Genomic DNA, 25,687 nt, shown 5'->3' on the forward strand with positions numbered 1-25,687 from the left:
CATGACTAATTGTTAAAAGTGTTACAGCAGCTTCGGAGCTTGAGGCTCAGCAAATGCAGTGGCTGGCTCAGCCTCACACAAGCCAAATGTGCCTGATTTACAGTGAAGTCTTAATGCTTGAAAAGTGTGCCTGACTTGGTTTGAAAACTGGCAGCCTGACAGCCTCATTCATCATGATGGCCAGTGAGAGGAGTGCTCGTTAGAGTAAAATGTCTGATTAGGTCAAGCAGGAAAATGGGAGCTGTCTTTTGCTTGCTTTCAGAAAAACTTGGGTCAGACAGGAAAACACAGAAATTTAGATTCCATTCTTGTCTTCATTTTGGAAGCTATGTTTGCCAAGCAGACACTCATATGAGGCTCAGGGGTGCTAGGATTTTCTCAGCATTACAGAATGAGTTACTGGCAGTCCTAGCTCCATTCTCTGCATTCTCAGGTTACTTTGCACATTCTCTCCACATGGAACATGGATACATGGGGTGGCCAGTGAGCCCCAGGGTTCTGCCAGGCCCTGCCTCCCTGGTCTTGGTAAGACAGGCACATGCTGCCAGGCTTGGTTTCTCACATGGGTGCTGAGAATCTGAACGCAGCTCTGCATGCAGATGTGGCAGGTGCCCTCTTAGACTTACAGTCCTTTCTAGTTTTCTATCACTGTGGTTAACTAGACCACCTGGTTCCTGCTTGCCACACATCACCATTTTTTTGAACCCCATAATTTGGGGACTGCTCACTAAAGAGATTTGGGAAATCTCATTATTAATTGGAAAATCCCTCTATCACTTATTTCAGTGGTTTCAAAAAGTTTCATTTAGGAACATATGGCCAGGATACATCTAAGAGAGAGAGGACTTCTAATTTGTAAATGGTAAATTACTCAAAGAAAAATCTCTGTGATTTATTGATTGATTGACTGATTGATTACTGCTATGCCAGTGTAGTTTTCACCCTGTAGACTCAGATAGAATTAATGCCAAGAACTCCCAGGGTTCTTTGCGTCCAATTTTGGTATTCCATGGCAGAGTGCAGCAAAGCATTTCTTCCAGAGCTGGTACCACCCAGATCCACTTAGGTCTGAACATCATCTTTCCATCCTGGTGAGCTTTAGTATCAAGACCAAAAGCATGTGGCTGCCCGAGGAGAAGGAGCAGTCTTTCACTATCAAGCCTGTGGGGCTTAAGGTAGCCTCGGCACTCTCCAGGTCACCTTTCATTCCGACAGTGCTTCCCCGGCCTCTACCCGGGCTCTCAGCCTACATGCAATAGTGGCAATGGGATCTTCCAGTCCAAGGAGCTGATTTATTTTTACAAGCAAAGTCTTACATTTAAGAGTATGGTTTCGGTTTCTCATAAGGGGGAAAAAAAAAAACACAAAAGAAGAAAATCTAATAACAGTAAGTCCCTTAAAGGTTAGGATAAAAAAACCAAGTCCCATTGTCTCTGTAAAGCACAGTGACACTGTTGGCCACCCTGATCTTTAAGCACTACAGCAGAAAATGGACATGACCCAAGCCAGCAGCATCTGGCCCTAGGACTGCCAGCACCCTAACAAGAACAGGAGTCATCACTATGTGGTTAAAACTTTCTAAATGCAGTTTTACTCCATCCTTACTGCAGTTAATGAAGCAAGTGCTGTCCTTACCCCATTGTACAGATGAGAAGACAGCCAGTGTTCAAACAAACTGTGTACCATAGAAGCATAACTAAAACCCATGCCTTATGGATGTAGTCTGCAGAACCCAGACTCACTGCTGCCTCCCTAAAGACGCTGTAGACCCTTTCCTGTAGGCCAGATGACTAGGAGGGAGGGATCAACATGTACTTATTTAGAATACCGCCTCAGAAAAGTTCTTGTTATGAAATAAGATCCAGGCCTACCTAAACAGAAAACATACTCCATCTCAACAAAAGGAAACATGTTTTCAAGTCGTAACCTCAGCAAGTAATTTAACTTCCCTTCATTTTTCAAATGCTATTGATATGATAGAAAATATTAAAGAAGCAGTACAAGCCAATGCAAGATAAAGTGGGATCAGAAGGAAACAACCATGGAGAAATCAAAAGACAGCTTCAACTAGGACGGGCACAGCAAAGGGTCAGAGTTCTCCCCATGAGAAAAAGCACAACAGAAATGCAGATGTCTGAGCTAAAGAACAACAATTAAACCCAGCTCAGGTACATGCACGTAGGGCTGAAACACAACAGTGTACTGCTCCACGACTATAGCCAAACTCTACAGCAAATGTGGTACCGAAACCGTGCAGTTACCTTAATCCCGTACTTATAATTATGAGCACACCACAGAGGATCAGGACAATATGAAGCTCAGAGGATAAGTGTGGAAGGAAAGAGTCAACGTTCACAGATCAATGCCACTCTGCACCCAGTCTCTACACCAATGGAAAACGGAGCAAACCCTCAACTCTTTACAGCCGACACTAAAAATGTTCTCTCGGTTTTAGTATAGATTTGTCACTTCAAAAAAATCCTACAAACTACAGCCTGGAGTTAAAAACCGCTCCCAACCATAAGCGCTGATGGATGAAATTAAAGGAAGGCTGCCAGCCAAGTGGTCACTTGAGGCACTGATCACTGAGGGGCCACAGCACTTACATGTCTAGACAAACAATTGAACTTGAGCTTGCCTTAGAAAGAATGACTTCCAGGAAAACCAGGTTTCCAAAATTCCTAAATTTATATTTATTGAATGATCATGCATTCCAAGTGTTAGACAAAAAACCCTGCTATACTAAGCTAAGTACTTTGAACTTACATACTTCAAAGGGAAAACTTATGAAACCTATTCACAGTCACTGTTGTCTGGTCAGTCAAAGCCTGAGCACAGTACCATGCCACAAATGTCACGGGGTGCAGGAAAGGAAAGTTTCAGAATGCTCTGGGAACCTTCCATTCTTCCTTCCTTCCCCCCACCCCCGTTCCCCCCGCCCCCCCAAGGCTGGTACTGAGGTGAGCTCAGGGACCCATGCTTAGTTTGAGAATTACCAACTCAAGGATGCTCTGATAGTGATGTACTAACTCGCATTTACACTAAAGTACTCTGAGGAGGGTGGTAGCAATATGGAAGAAAGAAACCTGTCTGCGTGTACAGGAGTAAGCATGCTAAGGTCTCTAAACAAAGCTGGAATTCACACAGTAGAACACATGCTTAAGTATGCAAATCAGAGGTGGCTCACTCTTACCTTTGCCAGAATCCTTTACTACAATGTCAGAGATTTCAAACAGTTTGAGAGGAAGGGGCATCTTCCGGTTTGCTGCAATGGTCTTTAGAAGGCCAGGAAGAAGGGTAGTGCGCGCCACCTACAGGAAAGGATGGGAATTCACACTGACTCAAGAACTGGCAAACTCTGGAGTAAAGGAGACCAAGCTGGCCAGCTTCCTGACTTCAAGGAAAACTTTTGGAAAGGGCAATATCTTTTTATTTTTAAATTCTCAAGTCCAGGTCACTAAAAGAACTGAAAATATTTTCCATTCCAAATTGACAAAATAAACACCAATAAATATAATTTATACAGTGAGAAGCAAATATAATGATTACTCCTATCTAAAGATTAGCTATTCCATTATAATTTTTAAAACTAAACTAGGTTTTCAAAGTTGCACATATGCAAATTTTTATATTCTGCCTCCTTTCACAAACTAACTGAAATAGCCCAGGCTGGACTCCCAAATGCTCACATTCAACCTATACTTGGTTCTTACATGTTTTGAGCTAGCTTGCTCAATCCCTCTTACCTGAATTTTCCACCTCATAATTGACTTTTACTTACTATTCTCTGCTTTCTCATCCATTTATAGTAACTGTAAGATAGATTGATCGATCTAGTTTTCTGATCCTAACAGTGAGAATTGTGAGTTCAAGGCTAGCTTGGGTAACATCATTTAAAGATAGTCTGAGGGGCCACCAGGAGATCCTGTGTCTCTAGCCCACCATGGGGTACACATGGAACCCAGGCACTTGGGAAGCTGAGGCAAGAAGAAGACTGTCATGTGCTCACAATCAGGGAGTACCAGGCCAGCAAGACTATCTCTCAAACAAAGAAGCAAAGTGGTTTCTTTGTATTTAGTTGTTAAATCTGCTTTTTAGTTCTTGTACTCTAGTTCCCTCCTTTCTACAGAGGATGTTTCAAGATGCTCTAGCAATATTGGAAACCAATCTCCATGTAGCTGTAACTATGATAACAGTGTATGCCCTGGGCACAGAAGAGATCAGTTATGACGACTAATGACACACTGTAATAAAGGTTAGTCAACACAATATCTTTTCAAGATACCTTATATTACTATAGAGCTTAGTGATCTTATTATATTGTTTTGAGGGTCTTGGGATTTTTACCCCGTGTTAGACATTTTCACCTTTTAAAGTTACTGTTTGGCCTATCAACCATGTGGGTGGGTTCCAGGGATCAAATTCAGGTTGTGAGTTTTGCTGGTAACCATCCACTGAGCCATCTTGCATCTTGAGTACATCTCTAACTCGATGTACTGGTGCATCTTACCTCAGCCCTTGGAGGTAGAGGCCTTATAATAGTTTGAAGCCCACCTGAGCTAACTAAGTGACTTAGGGTTTCTATTGATGTGATAAACACTCTGACCAAAGCAACTTGGGAAGAAAAGCATTTATTTCATTTTACTATTCCAGTTAACAGCCCATTGTTGAGGGAAGTCAACCCTTTAATTCAAGGAGAACAGGAACCTAGACTCAGGAACTGACGCAGAAGCCATAGATGAGTGCTGCTTACTAGCTTGTTCCTCGGGGCTAGCTCATGTCTTTTTAGCACACCTAGAACCACCAGCCCAGGGGTGGCACCACCCATGGTGAACTAGGCCTTCCTCTATCAATTGTCAAGAGAAAGCACCATAGGCTTTTCCACGGGCCAATCTGCAATCTGGTGGGGCCATTTTCGTCATTGAAGATCCAAAGCAAAAACAAAAAAGCTCTAAACTCGGTTTTTAAGTTTGTCATTCTCCTTAGTATAGTGATAATATCCACACTTATCAATGTTCTTAATACACATAACTCTTATTTGCTTAGTTCAAATCCATCAGCAACATAAAAATTTAAAACCTGAATCTTGTCAAACTTTCAGCTCTAATTTATGAGAAATATTGGAGAGCACTAGGATATATTCAACAAAATCCTAAATGTGGAAAGCTTGCAGAACAAAGGGCCCATATTTTTAAACAAAGTTAAAGAAAGGAATTGTGTCAGAAAGATGACAAGGTGCAGAGCAAATGATGGACTAATAACCTATAGACTACGCTGGAGCAGTCAGTCAACTCTAATGTACAGCCTCAAGGGAATCCCAACTGAAAAGCGACAGCTAGGAAGTCTTAGACAGTGACAGCCATTTGAAGACCTACTAATATTACTGTTAACCTGGGGACAAGTGAGAATACTACATAATCTTGTTTATAATAATTGCAATAAAAATTTACATGTTTTTACTTGCAAATAGTATTTTTCTTCTCCTGCCCATTCTATAAAACATCTACTGTCAGAGAAGAACACAAAGTTAAGAATTACACAGAAAAAGAACATGCTTGTACCCAAATTATAAGCCACTTTCCATTTAATTTAACCACAAGTAAGTACAAACCTGCACTCCATTAGGTAAAGCAGGGGTAATGCAGAGCTGCCCACTCTAAAGGACTCGAGTATGTTAAGCCACATGTATGTACAGCGGCCGCTGAGGCACTTCTGATCTGCTTGCCCTCTGTTTATATAAAGTGGAGCAGGTAGCATACAAACTCAGAGGAATATAACAGTTATAGAAATCTTGAGAAATAAAAAGTTTGTGTCACACTTGATAAATGAAACTGGGGTAGAGGGATGCATTTAGCATCAACAAGTAAAAATCCACTCCTATTCAATGAATAGTGCTATGAGTAAATATCAGTGTAGCTCTTTTGCTACAGTGGGTAGTTCTATAAATAAAACTCAGAATTTTTAAGGGTAAACTTTTCCAGGTCCTGTAGGATTTTCTAAAACTAACCCAGCATCTACCTTTTACACACATGAGAACCAAGTTCCATGGAAACTATCGCAGATCACTACTGAGGTTTCTCTAGTGTCACGTTTCCTAAACCCAGATCCTTTGGTTCAAAGATTTTTCAAACATGCAGGACTGCATATGCAAGAAAGCAAGCCAGAATTCACATACATAGGAAGACAGACAGTCAGCTATTAGCAAAGCTGCTATAACTTGAAATGCACGTCTACAGCTAACATCCTAGTCCATACTCTGAATCATTTAACACGACTGCTAGTGCAGGACCATTCCATTTAAGTCTTCCTAAACCCTGTAAGAAACTGCCAATAAACTTAAGAGGACAATGAAAGCCACAAAGAACAGTCGTTAGAAACTGGCAGGATAGCGTATGGAGAGACGCGGAGTGCATTTTTAATCCACCTACTACAAATGAATGGGAAAGAGAGGAAGCGGGAATTTTAAGTAAATATCAATTATGAATTGAAAAACGCAGGTAAGGGTGGCTAAGCCAGCAAGATGTAACAACAAAGACTAGGTTGTGAGCAGGGGAAGGGGAGTGGGGGGGACTTTTGGAGGGGAAACCAGGAAAGGGGATAACATTTGAAATGTAAATGAAGATAATATCTGATAATAAAAGAATAAGCTGAATGTGAGCACTTGGAAGTCCAGCCTGAGCTATACAATGAGTTCCAGGACAACCTGGGCTACAGTGAAAGACACCATCTCAAAGACAGAAATAATAATAATAATAAATATTATATATTTTTAAGGAAGCTAACTGCACTGTCTGGTTAATAATTAATGGTACATTTGCTTACCAAGCACACGGCTCTGGGTTCAATACTAATACATACACAGAGAAAGAGAGACAGAGGGGCAGGGGGACCAACTCCAAATTATCTAAGGAAAGTTCATTAAAATGTTCTAGGGATTCACCCCTCAGGTATAAGTGAAGAGAGCTTGCTTCCCTAGGTCACTGACAACAGACGGCTTTCACCCCAGTTGTTACCTGGAACTCAGCGGTTTTGGGATTACTTATGTGCACTGCCTTTGTTGCAGAGATATCCAGGCCAAGTTTGTCAGCAATATCTTCTTGGGAGCACTAAGAACATGTAAAATAGATTAGTACAGGGCAATGCCTAACTCAAAGTTTAAAAGTATTTCATGCTCTCACTCAGTTTGCTCTATAGAACTCAGTAAATTAATAATAACCCAAGAATTTGATCTAATAAGTTTTAACAATTAATAATTCATCACTTGTAGTTCACCTAGTTTAGACTCACATAAGATGCAATAACTATGAATAGCTCTCTATGAGGAGTTGTAGCCACAACAGGGAGCTACTTAATGTCTCCTGTAGAGATGGGGGTTTAGCCCACACCCAGGTCCTCTCTGTACTAGGTCCCCACTTACCTTTCCTGTCTAAGCTCCTAATTCCTCCCTGTTTTCTGAGCATTATAATTTTACCTGCCTTTAGCTAAAATCACTGTACCAGCACCACACAAAGCAAACCCAAGGCTCTACTTAAGTGACTGCTCTTTAGCTCTTCAATAAAGGTCTCTCTAGTGGGACCAGTAAGAGAGCCCCTCTCAGTTTCCCCATGGTTTTCTGGTTACCAGTGCAATCCCAGGTTAAGTCTGCACTGATCTGGGGCAGAACTGTGCACCTAGGAGAATTCACACAGCTCAGCGCTCCTTGATGCTGCCATTTAACTTCCCCTGCACATAACCCATCTAGCTCTTAGGAACAAAGAAACTACTCAGTTCTTACCCACCTCAGATTCTAGAAGAGCAGGCACATGTTAGAGCAGACTCACTACTAGATGCAACAAATCTAATAAGGATCAAAATTTAAAGATACTGTATGTCCAATGCCTGACACAGAGTGCTAAAACATAATAAAATGAAAAATAATCAAGTGATGAGCGTTGGTGCCATCAGGTTACTAGAGTCTAACGTTAGGACAATATTGCTCACTGAACTGCTCAGGCCTTCACAGTACTAAAGAGTGAAGATGCCTGTTTTTTATCAGGTACTGTACCAGGAGCTGAGAGAAGGTAAACCAACTGCCAGCTCACCTGAGGGGAATTTTGTCTTCTCTGCATGCTTACCATCCTACCTCAGGCTCCCAAGTATTGTATCATATATGTGCTAGTATGCACCTCCATACCCAACTTTACCATGCTTTCTTGAAAAGGCATTAAACTCTATCAGAACAGAGCCTCACAGCTGCTGTGCTGGAGGGAAAGCCTGCTCCATACTGAAAATGACATTTTCTGCAGAGCAGAATGGAATTTTGCTACAAGATTTAGATACACTGTGCCCAGCTAATTTAAAAATGTATTTACGTGTTACCCACTTTCAAACACAGCTACTTCTGTCTGTGTGAAATAAAAAGGTTTTCCAGTATATCTGACTGACCCTGTGCTTCACAATAGTGAAGACAATCAGAAACAGTTTTCATTAAGAGTTCCTGAAGTGACAGTAGCTCAGGCCCAAGAAGGGAGATGTTCTTAAATATTAGGATTTATGTGTCTATTATAATGTTAGGAAGATAACACATATAAAACCCAAAATCATAACTGGGCAGTGGTGGCACACGCCTTTAATCTGAGCACTCGGGAGGCAGAGGCAGGTGGATCTCTGAGTTTGAGGCCAGCATGGTCTACAGAGGGAGTTCTGGGACAGCTAGGGCTATGTAGAACCACCACCCCACCCGCCTCAATCAATCAATCAATCAATCAGTCAATCCCCATAATCATCATAAGTGTTACTCTTAAGGTTAAGGCAGGCGTTTTGTTCTACTTTACAGAAGACAGTAACTAGTGTGCCGTGTTCAAACGTGAGCTGCTTGTTAGGAGTCAGGAGCAGCTTTGAAAGGCTGATGGTCACGCCTGTGCACACTGCATGTGCCAATACACACCAGCAATGTTAAATTCTAAATTTATAAAAATCACAACTTTATACAAATTTTAATGATTTGTTTATTTTATGCATACAGGTATTTTTGTCTGCAGGAGTGTATGGTGCCTACCAAAGCCAGAAGAGGCCATCGGATGCCCTGAGACTGGAGTTACAGACACTGTGGGTGCTAGAGCTTGAACTTGGGTTCTCTGCAAGAGTAGCCAGTGCTCTAAACCTCCAAGCCATCTCTCCTGCCCCTGTTAAAACTCTGAATAGAAAAGTTTGTGACCTCTAACATTCTAGCTCCTCACACCTCTTTTCCCAATGAACATAACTGTGTGCCTGGACAGCCGAGCTCACTGCTCAGCTAATGCTACAATTCAGTCACAAGCTCTGGCTCCTAACCGGTCTGCGCTGGAATCTTGGGCACATGCCTGTGGCTGTATGGGGTATGGAGGGACTGAGAGAAGTTACTCTAACTGCTGTGGAGGACAGGAACCCTCCTGAGAAGAATTGGTACCACGTGCACACAGTATCAGTGCAGAGTAAACCCTCCTGGACAGAACTAAGTTACAGAATCAAAAAGCACCAACAGAGGCAGTGAGGAGTACAAGCCTAAGTGGTAACTGCAGTTAGTTGGGGAAGAAAACCAGAGTCACAAGTAGAGGGGGAACGTGAGTGCTTACTTTGTTTTATAAAGTTGAAATCTTCAGGATGAGAATGTGTTGATTCCTACTGTCACTTATAAACTCTAAAAACAAATGCATTTCTCAAGGCTAAACTTTATATTTCAATGTGTATGAAATAGTGACTGCTCACAATGGAAACAAAACATCTGCATATGGACGACATGGGACTCCTAAGCTCAGTGTACACGAAACGAGACCAGGGTTGAGCAGTGGTCACGCAAAGGCCTGCTCTCATCATGACGCTGCTGTGTGCAGTATGTCAGCTACTCGTCGTCTTCAGTGCCAAGCTGCCTTCTGGGTGCAGTGCCCGCTAACAAGTCCTGAAACTACTCTAAAAGGTAAGAACTTCAAGGCTGGGGCTGGGGACCAGGGAGACAGGCAGCTGCCCCATCCACAGGTTGTTAAATCAAGCTAACTGGAATATCCAAGACCTGCAGTCTGAGCACCACAGATCCTCTCTGCCAGAGAAGCCCACAGACTGCACACACACTTACTTCGTTCAGTGGTCAGCCTGAGGAGGGGGAGGGGAGTCCCTGCTGATTCTGTAATAACATTCATTTCCTGATTCAGGCCTTTTATGTCAGCTTTTCAACTGGAAGCAAATGTTTGTGAACATGTTCAAAGACAAAGAAACAAGTCTAATGTGGAACAGTTCCTAAGACCTTAACCGGGGCGGTATCTAGTGAGTACAGCCACAGCCAAATTAAGACCAAATATTCCAACCTAACAAGTCTTCTTATGAAATTCATTGTGCACCTTCTACACTTACATCAAATACAAAGCACGTGGTCATCTCACTGGGACTTTTTGTTTCTAGGCCTTCATGGTCATCTATGACTACAAAAAAGAAATACTCACAATTTTTCTTTACTGGAAACTGTATGATGTCAAGAAACAAGAGTTTCTCTTTTAGTATCTTTACGTTTCAGCAGTCTAGACTTTATAGATTCAAGTAAGGAATCATACTATACACAATTCAGGAATTCCAAGGAAACACTCAGCCAGACAGCAGTGAGGTGAAGACGTACCAGAGCAAAAGTCAGTGCTTCGGTGAAGCCAGCCGCAGCCATGTCAAGTCTGAGGAGCTCTGTGAGCTTGTTGAGAGGAAACTGAGGGAAGAGCAGTACACCATGACATCTCCCCACTTGGTTTTCTTAAACAGATTCATCCGTAACATACCATTACAAGGAAACAAACTCCCCTCTGTCTAGCACACTGCTAACATTACCACTCCACTATCCAACAGCCTTCCACCCCACCTCTCCCACGTCTGCCTTTAGGCCCAAGAAGAGAAAATGAATCTTACAGTTAGAGTCAACCAGCGCTCCACGCTGGAAATGCGTCCTTCTTTACAGAGCTAGTCACCACAGGCTCTCAACTCACTCTAATCATCTAGGCATCTGTTCTGTATCCTTCCCCATAAAAAAATGCCTCTCATAGCAAAGCACATCCAAATGGTGTTTAATTCCCAGGTCCCGTTTGTCTCCAAGCCTTCCTGGCATTCAATAATCAGTTGCTAACAATAGGGCTGTTTATTCAAGGGTGCAATCTTACTTGATTAGCTATGGTGTACGTTTTCGGCAGAGTCATCTGAATGTTGTTATAGCCATAAGCAATAGCTGCGTCCTCCACAATGTCACATGCATGGATGACATCTGCTCTGGTCGGAGGAATTTCAACCTCAATCTGATTGCCGTCACCTATGACTTCTGACTTCAGACACATCCTGGTCAGGAGCTTGGCAAGATTTGTAGGAGTTTCTCTAAAAAACAATGGCCAGGCCATAAGCTTCACTGGAGTGTGTAAACATGCTTATATCCTGCTTTAAGATAGGTTTCTACCTGAAATAGTAGCCTTCCTTTCTGAGCTCTGCTAAGTATCAAATATCCTAGCATACTATCGAGCACTCTTTCAAAAACACAAAAACCTCACTGTATACTTTATGCTTCAATTCTCTTCTCTCCCACCATAAATATGTTTCAAAGCATACCTGATTCCAACTTTCTTGTTAATTAAATCAGCTCTCACCATCTCCTTTCTGTAAGGCAGCTCCTGTGAGAGGAAGTTTGACATCAATTATCCACCATCAGATGGTACTTTCTAGTCTCTCTTGTTCACTCAGTTGTTGCAGCTTTATTACCCAGCCAAGAGAAGAGACTGTTCTTAGAGCCACACACTGAAACAAACCTGAGCTCTTTAAACATTGTAATCAATTTGTTACATCTGACTCATATGTGAATAGTCTATGTCCTAAATTATTTTTTAATGCTTGGGTCAGCCAGATGGTTCAGTGGGTAGAGAAGCTAGCTGCAAATCTGATGACCTGAGTTTAATCCCCAGGCCCCACATGACAGAAGGAGAGAAGGGTCTCCTAGAGACTGTCCAGTGACTTCCACTTCAGTGCTGTAGTTCACACGCTCTAAATAAACACAATCTATTATTCTTTACTTAATTAATTAATTTATTTATTAATTTATTTGGAGATGAGGACTGAACCTAGGATCTTATGTTTGCTAGTCAAGTCCTCTACAACTGAGCTAAATAAATACCCAAACCCCACGATTAATTTGTTTTAAAGAGCCAAATTCTTTGTTATCATTTCCCATGTGGAAAAATACTATGATGTCTCCAGACCTGCCTACCAATCTGTTCCAGAAGACAGTAGAAGAGGGTGGGAACACTTCATAAATTGGCATTGGCTCTCCTTCAAATGGCATGGAACCTTACTACAGTAAGTAAAACTCACATGCATAAACCTAGGGCTCTCCACTACCTTTGAAAATAGCTTATGAACACTAATCCTCAATGCCCTCTACACGTAAGCATTAATGAGTGTGTGCATGCATGCAATAATGAAGGCACAGAGAGAGTCTAACACCAAAGCTCACTGTTTATCACCTATCTTCAAAACCTTACTCTATTCTATAAAGTAGCAAGGCTAGTGAAAGGCAACAATTTCCATTCACGTTGTATGTTAAAATCCTGTATTTCTTCCCCCCNCCCCCCCCCTCTGGTTTTTTGAGACAGGGTTTCTCTGTGCAGTCCTAGCTGTCCTGGAACTCAACTCTGTAGACCAGGCTGGCCTCCAACTCAGAAATCCACCTGCCTCTGCTTCCCAAGTGCTGGGATTACAGGCATGCACCACCACTGCCCGGCTAAAATCCTGTATTTCATATAAGGAAAAAGTACCCTCCCTCGGGGGTGTTTTGCTCTGTGGACCTCAGAGCTGTTCTAGGATAAATTTAAGAGAGGAAAAAAAAATTCACAAATACCCAGCACTCCTTTTCAGAAAGCCCACCATTTTAAATTTACAAAAGTACTCTACAACATATTAATGCTTTCATGAGACGGTCTACACAGGAAAATGCAAACAAAATTTTAAAGCATATGCTCTTCCTCTTTATAAAAATATAGTTTTATTAAAACTTGACAATTCCTCACATTAAAAAAAGAAAGGTAGCTTCGATGAAGAGGCTAGGTGGCTGCTGCTTTTCCACAGAGCCCATGTTAATTCCCAGCATCTACATGATAGGTCACAACCAACTGTTAACTCCAGTTCCAGGAGATCTTATGTCCTCTTCTGGCCTCTGTAGGCACTGCATACACACTGAGTGCACTTATACATGCAGTAAGAAAATCTATACACATAAAATACTTAAAATATTAAAAAACAAAAAACAAAAATCAAAAACCAACTTTCTTCAAATCAAGCATTTAAAAAAGCCATTAAAGTTGTTCACACCTGGGTCACAGCACTGAGGGCTAAAGCAGGAGGCTGGTGAGTTTGATACCAGACTGGCTACATTCATTTTTGGTCTCTGAAAAACAAAATAAAAAGCAACCACAAATTCTTCCTCTGTGCACATATATAGCCTTGGAATGCAACACTGCAGATTCACCCAACACAGAGATGGTACCTATTTCTCCACCTCACAGAGTCCCTCAAATCCAGCCATCGGGATGGGTGTCCTGCTGGGAGACCACTGGATGGCTCCCTTCATGCAGGCAGCCCTGAAACAAGCTTTAGCCCTTCTTGGTCCCTCATCTCAGCAACACCGCAGTAGTTGCTGCTCCCTGAGGTCCACCCTGACACCCAAGAGGCCATGTCCCAGTGGAAGCTGGGCTGGCTCGCTCCTTCCTTCCTTCCTTCCACCCTCCCTCCCTCTTTCTTTTTTTCTTTCTTCTTATTTTTGTCTGTTATAACTAACAATCATTGTTAAAATGCAAATCAAGTCAAAGTGTGGTTCTGTAGTGTAGTCCTTGCCTCCCATTTGTGGTAGCCTGGGTTCTATCCACATTATAAAAAGCCCAAACATAAACTACAAAATCTCTACACCCATACACAGAAGCTGACACTGTAATTTCCGCTATATGGTTACATCCTCATTTCCTCCATGATAATCTAGATAGGAGGCTGAGGTAGTAAAATGGCTTAGTGGACAGAGGTGCTTACAGCACAAGCCTGGCAACTCAAGTTCTATCCTCAGAATCCACTGACCTCCAGAGGTACACCAGATGTTACCACCTGCGTACACATGTGCACACACACGCCCACACAAATAATAACAAATTTTTTTAAAGGATACCATACTAAACACTAATGTTTCTAGGAAGGGTAACATTTGTATCTTAACAGACTTTACCATACTTTTAAAACTACTTTACTGTCTGGAAGGAAGTAGAGAAAGGCACCTCCCACCAAGTCTAGTGACTTCCACTTGATACCCACATAGGAGAGACAATTAACTTCTATAAACTATGTAAAACATAGCCACTATATACATGTAATTTAAGTACTACACAGCTCAGGGGTTAAGAGTACTGGACCCCGGTTAAGAGTCCCAGCACCCACACGGCAGCTGGCAACCCTCTGGAACTCCAGTTCCAGGGATCATGTGCCCTCCTATGGCCTGCTTCAACACCAGGTCCACAGCACACATGATGCATACAGGCAAAATACTCAGATACTTAAAATTTTTAAAAATTAGTTAAAAATTTTTTTATGTTCTGATTCACTTCACAAATGAAAGGCAGGAAAAAGAAAAGCAAAGGAATGCAAGTTGATCAGAGAATGGTGTTGCTGGTCAGAATCACAGCTACAAGACTGATACTGCCATTTAATACTTTAATGTGGATGTGGTAGCATACTTTAGTTCTTAGGGAGAGAGGCAGGAGGATCATGAATTCAAAAAGTAGCTTTAGCTACACTGTGAATTCCAGGCCCGCCTCAGTTACAAAACAAGAACCTGTCTAAAAAGCAACCAAGATAAATTATGAATAATACTAGTTTGGATGTTTTCTACCAAGACCCCATATTTAACATTAACTGTGCTTACTTCTCAACCAGTTTGAACAAATTCAGAATTACACTACAATGAGAGCCTTCAGCAATTATGGACTCCAGTGTGAACATCCTAACTAGATCTGTAGAACTGAGTAACCACAAAACGGATGAGACTGTAAACCACTCAGTTAACTAGTTAATAACAAGACAGGCCACAGAATTACGGCACCATGTAATACACTGTGAGACAGGTACAGTCAGGCTCAATACACTGTGAGACAGGTACAGTCAGGCTCAATACACTGTGAGACAGACAGGTACAGTCAGGCTCCTCCACTTAAATCCGCAGCACTCACCACTCACAATCTCCCCACAGATAGGCAGCATGCCACCCACCCTCAAAAGGGTGACACACTGAAAACAGAATCCATGTGCCACCGCCTCCACCACCACTACCACCACCACCACCACCACCACCATCATCTTTTAAGAACTTACTGGAAAGGTACTTGATTTTCCATTAGGAGAAACTACTTCAACTGCTTCAACTCTAAAAAAGAAGAAAAAAGTCAGAAATAAAATGTTTATGAAGGTAAATGAGCTATAAATTCTTAAAATGCATATGATTAATAACTATTCTGTTTCATAACTACAGCCTCAAACATTCGACCTCTCACATCCTAGCATCACTGTTTTGACCAATCTTCCTGTATACACTATACTATTCTACCATTCTGGGTCCCAAAGCTCCCTCCCGCGTCCCTTTCGGCAGCAGCCACTTAGAAAGCTTACTCCCAGTGTATAAAGCATGCATCCTGCATGGCCTCTTGCACAGTGTTGATGTACACCCAAAGCTTTACCAGGATCTTATAGTGAAAGACAGAAGTTAATGCTTAAATCCCTGAAATGCAAATTATAAAAAACTAGAAAACTGGTACAGCCTACGTAGCTTGTCATTTTTATTACTACATATTTACTATGAATTATAACTGAGAGTCTAGAATAAGCTAATGCTAATACATCACATTAATAGTAAGAACACACAGCTTTTTCATACACTTCTACACCTATTTAGCTATTCCTCCATCTTTACATCCTCAGATCTAGTCCTTAAATACTACTTAAGTTTCACTGCCTCCATGAGGCCTTGCCAGACTGACTTTACAAACACCAGACAACAACCAAAAGACTGAACACTTTCCATTCTGCATAGATGTCTTGCCTGCACATATATATATGTACACTACATACATTGCTAAAATTAGTACAGGGAGGGAGGCCTTAGACCCTTGGCTTCAGAACATAGGCAAATGATGGTGCTAGTGAACTTACGTAAACTGATTTTCACAGTGTTCACTGAACATGGTGACAATAATGTCAAGCACGATTTTTGCCTGCAAAAGGAAAAATACAAATATTATGGTAATTTATAATATATTCTCATTCAATTCTAACATAATGAATATTTACTATAACTTAGTCTTCAAACATCTACTAATGAGCCCTTACATACACATTCTAAGAAAGGAAATAGAATAAAAACGTAGGAGCAGGCTCATTCTTATCTTCAGGTGTTCTCTATTTATGCAGCTCTCTGAGAGTTACAATCCATGACTGAGACAAATCGTTTAGTTCCCCCACCCCAACTCTGGATTATGAGGTTTCAAAAGGAGACAAATGGCTAGTTACTGGAGTAAATGTTATCAATTTCATAAGTCTCTGGAGCCAGACTGTTGGAATCTGGCTCAGCCCCTTACTAAGACATGACTGTGGATGATCTAGTTTATTCTCTCTCCATCGCAGTCCTCTCACGGGCTAAGTGGACAAACTAAAACTTTCTACTTTTGGTAGCTATAAGAATGGATGCACAAACATAAAACACATGGGACATCCCTAATAAGCAGTAAGGGCCTGAGGCCAGATACATTCTTAAGGTAAAACCAATCCTTACGGGGGAAGGGAGGCATGAAGAGACAACTTGAGTTCTGGGAAACCTGGAGCCATTTTTTCTGGCCTGTACAGTGACCAGGCATGTATGTAGTGCACATACAAACATGCAGGCAAACCACTCATAGTCACAAAATAAATATGGATTTAAAGGTTAAAAAATGTAGTAAAATCTGTATCACCTTGACAGTATTTCTAAAGGTAAATATCACAGACAAGCGATACAAAGCACGTGCCTACAACAGTCTCCAATGTGGCAGCTGTAGGTGAAAGTCTCTGCAGGTCCTTCTTCCACATCCAACCTCCTACTGTTACAGGCTCTCTCTTCATTTGCCTACTGCCCACTCTCTTGGCTTTACTTACCATGTGTGAACACATGAAATATCACGCAACAAAAAGCTTTCCTTGCACTCAAATCCTACATCTGTAGTACCTGAAAGTGGTACTGTTCCAGTCGCTGGAGTCAAGCTACACATCTGCGACATATGAGCAGAAGGGGGCAGGGGCTGGTCCCCACCTGGTGGTTCAGTCTCTGGAGGTCCCACCTATTCTAACACTTTATACTTTAAAATCAGTCTTGGCCCACAAGCAAACTCTATTTTGTCTGGCATTATAAAAAGGTGAACAAAGATTTTACTTACCTTAGTGAAGTCAGTCCCTGTGCATTCAATAAATACATTCCTAGTATTTACTGTTATTTTTGAATGATTCCCTATAAAACAATAACAACAAAAATTTCAGAGATAGGATATGATACAAACCATAATTTTTTTAAAAATCACATTTTAAACTTAGAAAACAATTGAAATACGTTAGAAGTAAGGAGATATACTTTTTTTTTTGCCTTTTGATTTTTATGGATAGGGTATTATTAGCCCAGGTCAATCTAGAATTCACTACATAGCTCAGAGTACAGTGATCCTCCTGCCCCAGCTTCCCGAGTACAGGGATTCTAGGCACAAGCCAACTATGCCTCGCTATCGGGTATGTAACATTTCCCTTTTACTATTCTTAGTGTGCGTGTGTGAAGGTCAGAGAAACTCTTGTAGGAATCAATTCCCTCTTCCCACCACACCGGTTCCAGGGATCAAGCACAGCTCAGCAGGTGTGGAGTCAAGTGCCTCTACCCTCCTGGGCCATGCCACCAGACCTGAGACAGGAGACTTTTAAGCTCCCACAGCAAGTTGGAAAATACAGATAATCCTCACTATCTTTGGGCATAATCGAAAACAATGCAGTACTAGGGAAGGAGAAACAGGTGGACTTCTGTGAGTTCAGGGCAAGCCTGGTCTAGACACAAACTCTAGGACAGCCAGGGCTTCATGGAGAAACCCTGTCCCAAAATATAAACAAAGTAACGACAAAAAGATAACTAAGGCTTAGAAAGGCTAAACTACCTGACCACCACAAACTATGAAGCAACAGGTTAAGGTCAGTTTGGATCTAGTTCACTTGGAGGTCGGCATTCTTGACCATTCAAAGTGCAGGCATTTGCAGTCTCAAGAGTTCTTACTCATCCTGTGTCAGCTAAACCAGTTCTGATTGCCCCAAACACACGCATCTATAGCTTGGACATCATTACACTGAGCAAACACATTAAAACTGCTTTAGAAACACTATTTCCATAAAGGAAAGAGTACAAATGTAAATAACAGTTTAGTTTATAAAACTACAAATCAGAGTTTGGGTTCAACAAAGAGACTTGCTGTTGATAACAAAACATTTAAATAAAAACAAGGGAAAAAAATCTCTTAATCCCCCTCCCCAAGGGCCATTCACTTGCCACTTGAGCCTGAGTTCAATCCACAGAACCCACATGTTAGAAGGAGAGAACCAACTCTCAGAAGCTGTCCTCAGACCTCCAAACATGCCATGGGATGCATGCTCCCACATAAGCCCAAGTATGTATGCTAACAAGACACTGAAATATCTAAACTACCAACACATCCTGAAAGAAGAGACAGAACCCAGAGTAGTGTCAGAAAATACTTACATATGCATAAACATGTGTAATTATGAATTAAATGCTCATCTTATATAATACAGATTATTACATAACAGTTAAAACTAAAGGTTTTGAGAAATATATAAAAAAATATTAAAATAAAATCTGAAAAGCTGGAGAGATGGTTCAGTGGCTTAGAGTACTTGTTGCTCTTACAAAGCCTCTGGACTCAGTTCCCAACATCACATGGTGGTTCATAACCGTCTGTTTAACTCCCATTCCAAAGGATTCAATGCTCTATTCTTGCTGCCAAAGGAACCAGGCACACAGACACATATGCAGCCAAAACATTCATACACATAAATTTTTAAAAAAAATTTAAATAATAAAATCTACAAAAGACCTGAGATTCAGATGTAAAGTCAATGACTAGCTCACCCTACTGAGAGTTCTACAAAAGTAGCACTAGTAAGAAGAAACTGCAAGGCTCCATGTTCTTTATGGCGTGACTTACCATTTATAATCGGAGGCATCGAAAGGACCACACCATTGCTGTCATAGATAACTGGATACAGGGGCTTACTTTCAATGATATGTAAATAATGTTTAAGGTGGTTGTCAGTCTATAAAAAAAAATGAAGTCAAACAAAAGTAGTTATTTCTTTCTACTATAGCCACCTGGCATTAATCTGAAATTTAAAGAGAAAGTCAGAAAAACTCCAAAAATGTTTTACATGACAGGAAGCTATAAGCTTAGAACCTTCACCAGTGTAAGTGGGAATCTTAATGTGTGCATTCAGCCTCTCCTACCAGAGTGAGGAGAGGACTCATCACTTTCCGAAGGTGTAAAGAGATTTCGCCAGCACTGCCAAGTCATTGCAAACAGTATTCAGCACACAATTCAGAAAGGTGAGTTAAGTTACTGGTAAGTCAGGACCAACGATACTATTTCTACTGTTACTTCCAATACTAAGTGGTGGCTGAACCCCTCATTGCTGAGGCTCTGAAATGCTAATAATAGGGGTAGGTATTTTGCAATGGTATTCCTCATGTACACAAAATAGCTAAAAACACTTTTTAATTTTTTAGTGGTTTCTTTTGATATTTTTATGTGCATGAGTGTTTTGCTTGCATGTATGTCTATGTCAGGCTGTCAGATCCCCAGGAACTAGAGTTACAGTTGTAAGCTGCCATGTGGGTCCTAGGAACCAGGGTCCTTTGGAAGAACGGTCTGTGCTCTTAACTCAGAGCCATCTCTCTAGCCCCTAAGTTTCTAATTATATAAGCATGAGTGTTAGTTCAATACAAATATGAAAATTAAAAAGTATAGTTTACTTATTAGCTCTCAATTCTTGTATCACACTAATAGCATCACAGAGGTTCATTCCTTTAGTCTCAGCATCAGGAAACAGAGGTCAAGGCTTACACCTAAAAGCATCTCATGATTTAGTCAAAGCTATGGGCACTAATGATGATGATTATGATTGTGATGATAATAATAATAACCTTATTTGTAAAGTAAGTATAACGACTCCCTCAAAACCACTGTTGTAAGCCATGTATGTTAACTGCAAATTGAGAAGGGAACACATAAATATCTATTTTAGCCGGGCGTGGTGGCGCACTCCTTTAATCCCAGCACTCGGGAGGCAGAGGCAGGNNGATTTCTGAGTTCNAGGCCAGCCTGGTCTACAAAGTGAGTTCCAGGACAGCCAGGGCTACACAGAGAAACCCTGTCTAGAAAAACCAAAATAAATAAATAAATAAATAAATATCTATTTTATTTTTTGTTAAAAAGAAAAACAAAAAGATTACCAAGCCAGTGAGATGGCTTAGCAGGTAAAGGTACTTTCCTCCTACAAGCCAGGCAACCTGGGCTTGATCCTTAGAATCCATTCTGAAAAGAGAGAACCAATGTCCAATAGTCCTCTGATCTCTACAGTGAAGTCCAGCCTACACACACACACACACACACACACACATATACACGCACATAAACACACTTACACAAAATCACACACAAATAAACCAGACTTATTAAAAAAAATTAAATTAAATTAAATAAATAAACGTGTTTACCTTGTATATGTTCATTAATTCACAAGCTGTATACTCCTTGGTCTTATTCAGAGGCTTGAATTTGATATCTGAAGGACGTTTCGCGGTGTAAGTAAATGGGCCTGATAAAGTGTCCAAGTCGTGAGTTCCAATCGCAACCAACGATCTTTTCCTAAGACAAAAGGGGAAGGAGGATGAAAGAGGAAATGAGAGCCACAGAGCCTAATTTTCTGAAGATAACAGAGATCGTATTTTTAATTTTTATTTTAAACATTTCTTTCAAACAGCCCATAGCTGCTACATAACATCTTTATGCAATATAACAAATTCTCACAATCATTAAAATAGTGAGAACAACAGTTAGTTAAACATTATATCAATAGTGGAAGCAAACACTTTCGCTAAGTACTGTGTCCTTATGATTCCTTAAAATTAGTCCAACATGGAGGTGCATACATGACACATTGATATATAACCACACACATATATAAATCAGATAAAACGTATAATGCAAGACAAAGCTGGGGATTTAGCTATTAGTAGAACTCTTGCCTTGCATACACAAGGCCCTGAGATGGAGTCCCAGTACTGAAACAAACAAACAAACAAAAAAGTATACGTGAATAAAAACTGGAATAACTATGGCTGAACTGGGCATGATTACTAGCAAGCAGAAACAATCTATTGTACAATGAGTTAATAATAAACACAGAACTACCATAATGAAATATGTGAATTCATTCAGTAATTTAAAGTTAGACTGCCAAATCCAAGGATTAGAAAGTAGAAACCAATGAGCCGGAAAAAAAGAAAGAAGGGAAGGAGGGAGGGAGGGAGGGAGGGAGGGAGGGAGGGAGGGAAAAAGAGAGGGAAGGAGGAAAAGAGGGTGGGAAAAAGGAAGGGAGAGAGAGGAGGAGGAGGCCAGGGGAAGAAGGAGGGAGGGAGGGAGGGAAGAATGTTTAATAACTATATCTAAAACAATAGTCTGCCACTCATCTCCTAGCTCTCACTGCCTGTGAGACCTTGACCTTATTCCTTTAAAACCATATTCTACTTTGCTCAGGCAAATTGTTCTCATTTTACCACCCTTGCCCACTACACTCTTACAATGTACAATAAACTTCTTTCTTCAAAATAAATTCATAGTTCATTTATTATTTTGCTTACTAATGACATATGTCAGCAAGTTATTACATAGATTTCAATATAATGAGACTAAGAATGTTACTTAAAGCCCTAGGGACATGTGTGCACTATCTGAGCAAAGATACGTTATGAAGGGAACACTAGCTGCCAAATCTGACTTGTAATTTTAAGCATTTTTCACCATTGAAGAAAATATCTAGAATTCTCCTCTAAACTGTCCCTAGCCCATCCCTTATATACCACAGATACAAACACACACACACAACACACACACACTCACACACACATACACTCACACACACATACACTCACACACACATACACACACACACTCACACACACACTCACACACACATACACTCACACACACCCCTCCAAGTCAGTGCACTTTGACAAGCTTCAATTATTAAGAAATGATAATTTGCTTTTATATCATTTATCAGTTTTCTATTCTATTTAAGAATATAAAATGTAACCATCAATATTATCTTTTGAACAAATTAACTTGTTTCTAGATCCACACAAAGTATCTAAAACTAGGGTTTCTCACCATTAATAAATATGTAGTTTTCTTTGCTGTTGTTTTAGACAAGTTCTACCTATAGTCTGGCTGGCTTTCAACTAGACTGGCCTTAAACTTATAACAACTCCCTGCAACTGTCTCCTACGTGCTAGGATTACGATATGTACCACCCTATCTGGCTATAACACTCATTACACCCTGCCCCTCTTTTTAGACAGGGTTTCACTGTAGCTGGCCCTAGACTGGCCTCTAACTCACAGAGATCTACCTGCAGAGGAAGTACTGAAATTATTTCAAGGACTCCCACACTTACCCTCCTTTATTGTTAGGGTTTGGAAATAAAAGGTTTAAAGATCAGTGCACTAGAGAAACACCACACAGGAAGTAATGTGCCATGGAAGCTCAGCAAGACTCAAGCTAAGGTTCCTGCCAACCAACACGAACGACGGAGGCCCTGGGGTTGGTCCACAGCACCACCAAAAAGGACGAGTCAGTTCAATCACTTAAGTTTAGGTTGCTTCTATTTACTTATCTATCTATCTATCTATCTATCTATCTATCTATCTACTTACTTCCAGTGTTGTGATCAAACCTAGACCCACACTACATGCTAGGTGTATGTCTGCCCCTGCTCAAGTTTTATGTATCAACATTTAATTATACTTATTCAAAATGTGGATCAAGTAAAGAAACTTTTCTTTTTTTTTTAAATGGCAGACTATCCTTCAAATTGCCATGGTTTGTACTTGGTAATCCATTAATAACTATATGAACAAGGCTGAGGGCATATAGCTCGACAGTATTTAGCACACACAGAAGAACAATGATTTGACTCTTGGCAGTTCATAAACAAATCATACTTAATAAATATTTTTAAAATGATTTGAACAGAAAGAAAATAATCAAGAAACCTTCTAGGAATAAAAGTCCTCTATATAGCACACACACACACCACTCTTGAGATGTTTGTTTTTATTCATGCTTTGCCTGTATACCTGTATGTGCAGACATACACAGCCATGTGCAAGTGCCCAAGAGCCAGGCGGCTGTGGCTGACTGAGAGCTGCACCATGACTGCACACTGCACCACGTGGGTGCAAGAACAGCAAATCCTCTAACCACTGCACCATCTCTCCAGCCCCACACATACCAGATTTAAACAGTAACAAATATCTGTCCAGTACAGCAAAGTGAACCTCTCTCATTAAATAGCTTAGAAATGTTCTGAAAAGTAATCTGCAGAAGAAGGTAGTGTGGTGGTTTAAATGAGAATGGCCCCCATAGGCTCATATGCTTGAATCCCTGGTCCCCAAGTAGTGGAACTTTCTGGGAAGGATTACAAGGTATGACCTTGTTGGAGGAAGTGTATCCCTGGGGGTGGGCACTGAGCTTTTAAAAACTCATGCCCCATCAGTGCCACTCTCTATTGCTGCCTGCAAATCAGGATGTAAAGCTCTCAGCACTGTGCCTGCCTGTCTTCCTGCTACCATGCTCCCACCATGATCACAGACTAAGCCTCTAAAACTGGAAGCAAGGCCCACCCCACCCCCAACGAAGCATTTCCTTCTATAAGCTGTCTTAGGCACCGTGTCTTTTTTCAGCACCAGGACAGGGAGGTACGTGAGACAAGGAGATGTGAAATGGAAGGGATGAGAAGGAAGCAGGAGGAGGGGAAGACAAGGAGGACTGAGATGAAGTCTGACAAACCTGCAAATATTCTGGTGTAGTTTCTCCTGAAGTTCAATGAAGCTGTCATATCGGTCTTTAGTGAACTTGATATTCCGGAGAACTGCTGCTACAGCAAAAGGGCGCACTTTGGCTGTCTGCAGGTCACAACACCATCGAGACAGTTAGGTTTATGGCTTTTCCCTTTGTCACAATATTTTACCACAGAAAAGTGGTTGTACTCCTGACAAGGTCACAAATAATTCAAACAGGCAATAATATTAACATCAACCAAGAAGGAGTTAAACACCAAGCAGGAGATACAGGTACTACACAAATGCAATTCATATTTCAGTAAAGATTTCTGAAAATGTTAAATAATTAAGGAAAAATTAATTTTTTTTAAACATTTATTTATTATTATAAATAAGTACACTGTAGCTGTCTTCAGACACATCTGAAGAGGGCGTAGGTCTCATTAGGGGTGGTTGTGAGCCACCATGTGGTTACTGGGATTTGAACTCAGGATCTTCGGAAGAGCAGTCAGTGCTCTTAACCACTGAGCCATCTCTCCAGCCCCGAAAAATTAGCCTTTAAATAATTTGCGCACATGCCTTACTTTTTACCAAAATAATCCCTCTACATTAACGTACCACAATTTAGACAACTAAATCTCCAATGTATCTATCTTATTTATTTAGTCAAAATGTTTGGAAGCAGACAATGAACATGGTGCCTCCCTCAGACTAAGCTGGTGCTCTATCACTGAGCTGTGTCAGTTCTCAAGCTTTTTCTTCCTTTTGGTTTGGACATTTCAAACAGGATCTCTTTCTCATGTACCACAGGCTAGTCTCAAACTTAGTGTATGGATGGTACTGGTCTTGAAGAACTGATCTGCCTGCCTCCACCTCCCACATTCTGTGAGGGGCTCTCTACAGATGCCAGACAGAGAAGCAAACCCTGTAAAGAGGTAAGAAGGAAACAGTGCAGACTGTCAGTCTGGGTCAGACTTCAGGGCGTCTAAAGCCACGCAATTCGTTGCAAGCATATTTGAAACACGGTAGTAATATCAGTTCAATTCCAAGTGCACAAATAAAACTTGAGGTGTGACCACATAAAAACGTTTACAAAGTAAATGTGACCATGAGGGCAAGGTCTATAGCTAAAAGGCCTAGAATCTAGTGTGGTCTCTGACCAACAGTACAGAGGTCGGCGTGTGCCATCTCCCCTCAGGATGAGTAATGGTCTGGGGAGGGGAGCGTCTGGGATAGTCTTTCTAGGGAGCTTGGGTAAGGTCGGTCTCTATAGCAAAAGTGGGTGAGGTCTGTCTCCACAGATAGTAAAAAGGTCACCATCAATTGCACGGGACCTGAGACTGCATTAGTTAGGGAAGCAGAAACCGGCCTGAGTAGGACCACAGGCCTCATCCGGCTGGATCAGCGCCGGGGTAGCAGGAGCGCAGGGTTGCCTGACACCCGCCAGCTACCCACGACCCCCGCCGCAGGATTTTGGGACTGCTGGTG

The 25,687-nt window shown here is 41.2% G+C and overlaps 1 protein-coding gene across 2 annotated transcripts in view; it reads right to left on the bottom strand.

Annotated features, from left to right (window-relative positions):
* The window catches only part of Farsb (phenylalanyl-tRNA synthetase subunit beta), a 67,063-nt gene that overhangs the window by 25,511 nt on the left and 15,865 nt on the right, over nucleotides 1–25,687 (bottom strand). For both annotated transcript variants that reach the window (XM_021158176.1, XM_021158340.1), the window contains 11 exons: nucleotides 24,207–24,322; nucleotides 20,852–21,002; nucleotides 19,287–19,395; nucleotides 17,469–17,539; nucleotides 16,213–16,274; nucleotides 15,379–15,430; nucleotides 11,587–11,648; nucleotides 11,151–11,358; nucleotides 10,625–10,705; nucleotides 7,014–7,106; nucleotides 3,194–3,311 (listed from right to left, as the gene is read on the bottom strand). In XM_021158176.1, the coding sequence (XP_021013835.1) occupies nucleotides 3,194–3,311; nucleotides 7,014–7,106; nucleotides 10,625–10,705; nucleotides 11,151–11,358; nucleotides 11,587–11,648; nucleotides 15,379–15,430; nucleotides 16,213–16,274; nucleotides 17,469–17,539; nucleotides 19,287–19,395; nucleotides 20,852–21,002; nucleotides 24,207–24,322 (1,123 nt within the window). The remainder of the gene's footprint in view (nucleotides 1–3,193; nucleotides 3,312–7,013; nucleotides 7,107–10,624; nucleotides 10,706–11,150; nucleotides 11,359–11,586; nucleotides 11,649–15,378; nucleotides 15,431–16,212; nucleotides 16,275–17,468; nucleotides 17,540–19,286; nucleotides 19,396–20,851; nucleotides 21,003–24,206; nucleotides 24,323–25,687) is intronic.

The sequence above is a fragment of the Mus caroli genome, chromosome 1, assembly GCF_900094665.2.
Source record: "Mus caroli chromosome 1, CAROLI_EIJ_v1.1, whole genome shotgun sequence".
NCBI classification, from domain to species: Eukaryota; Metazoa; Chordata; class Mammalia; order Rodentia; family Muridae; genus Mus; species Mus caroli.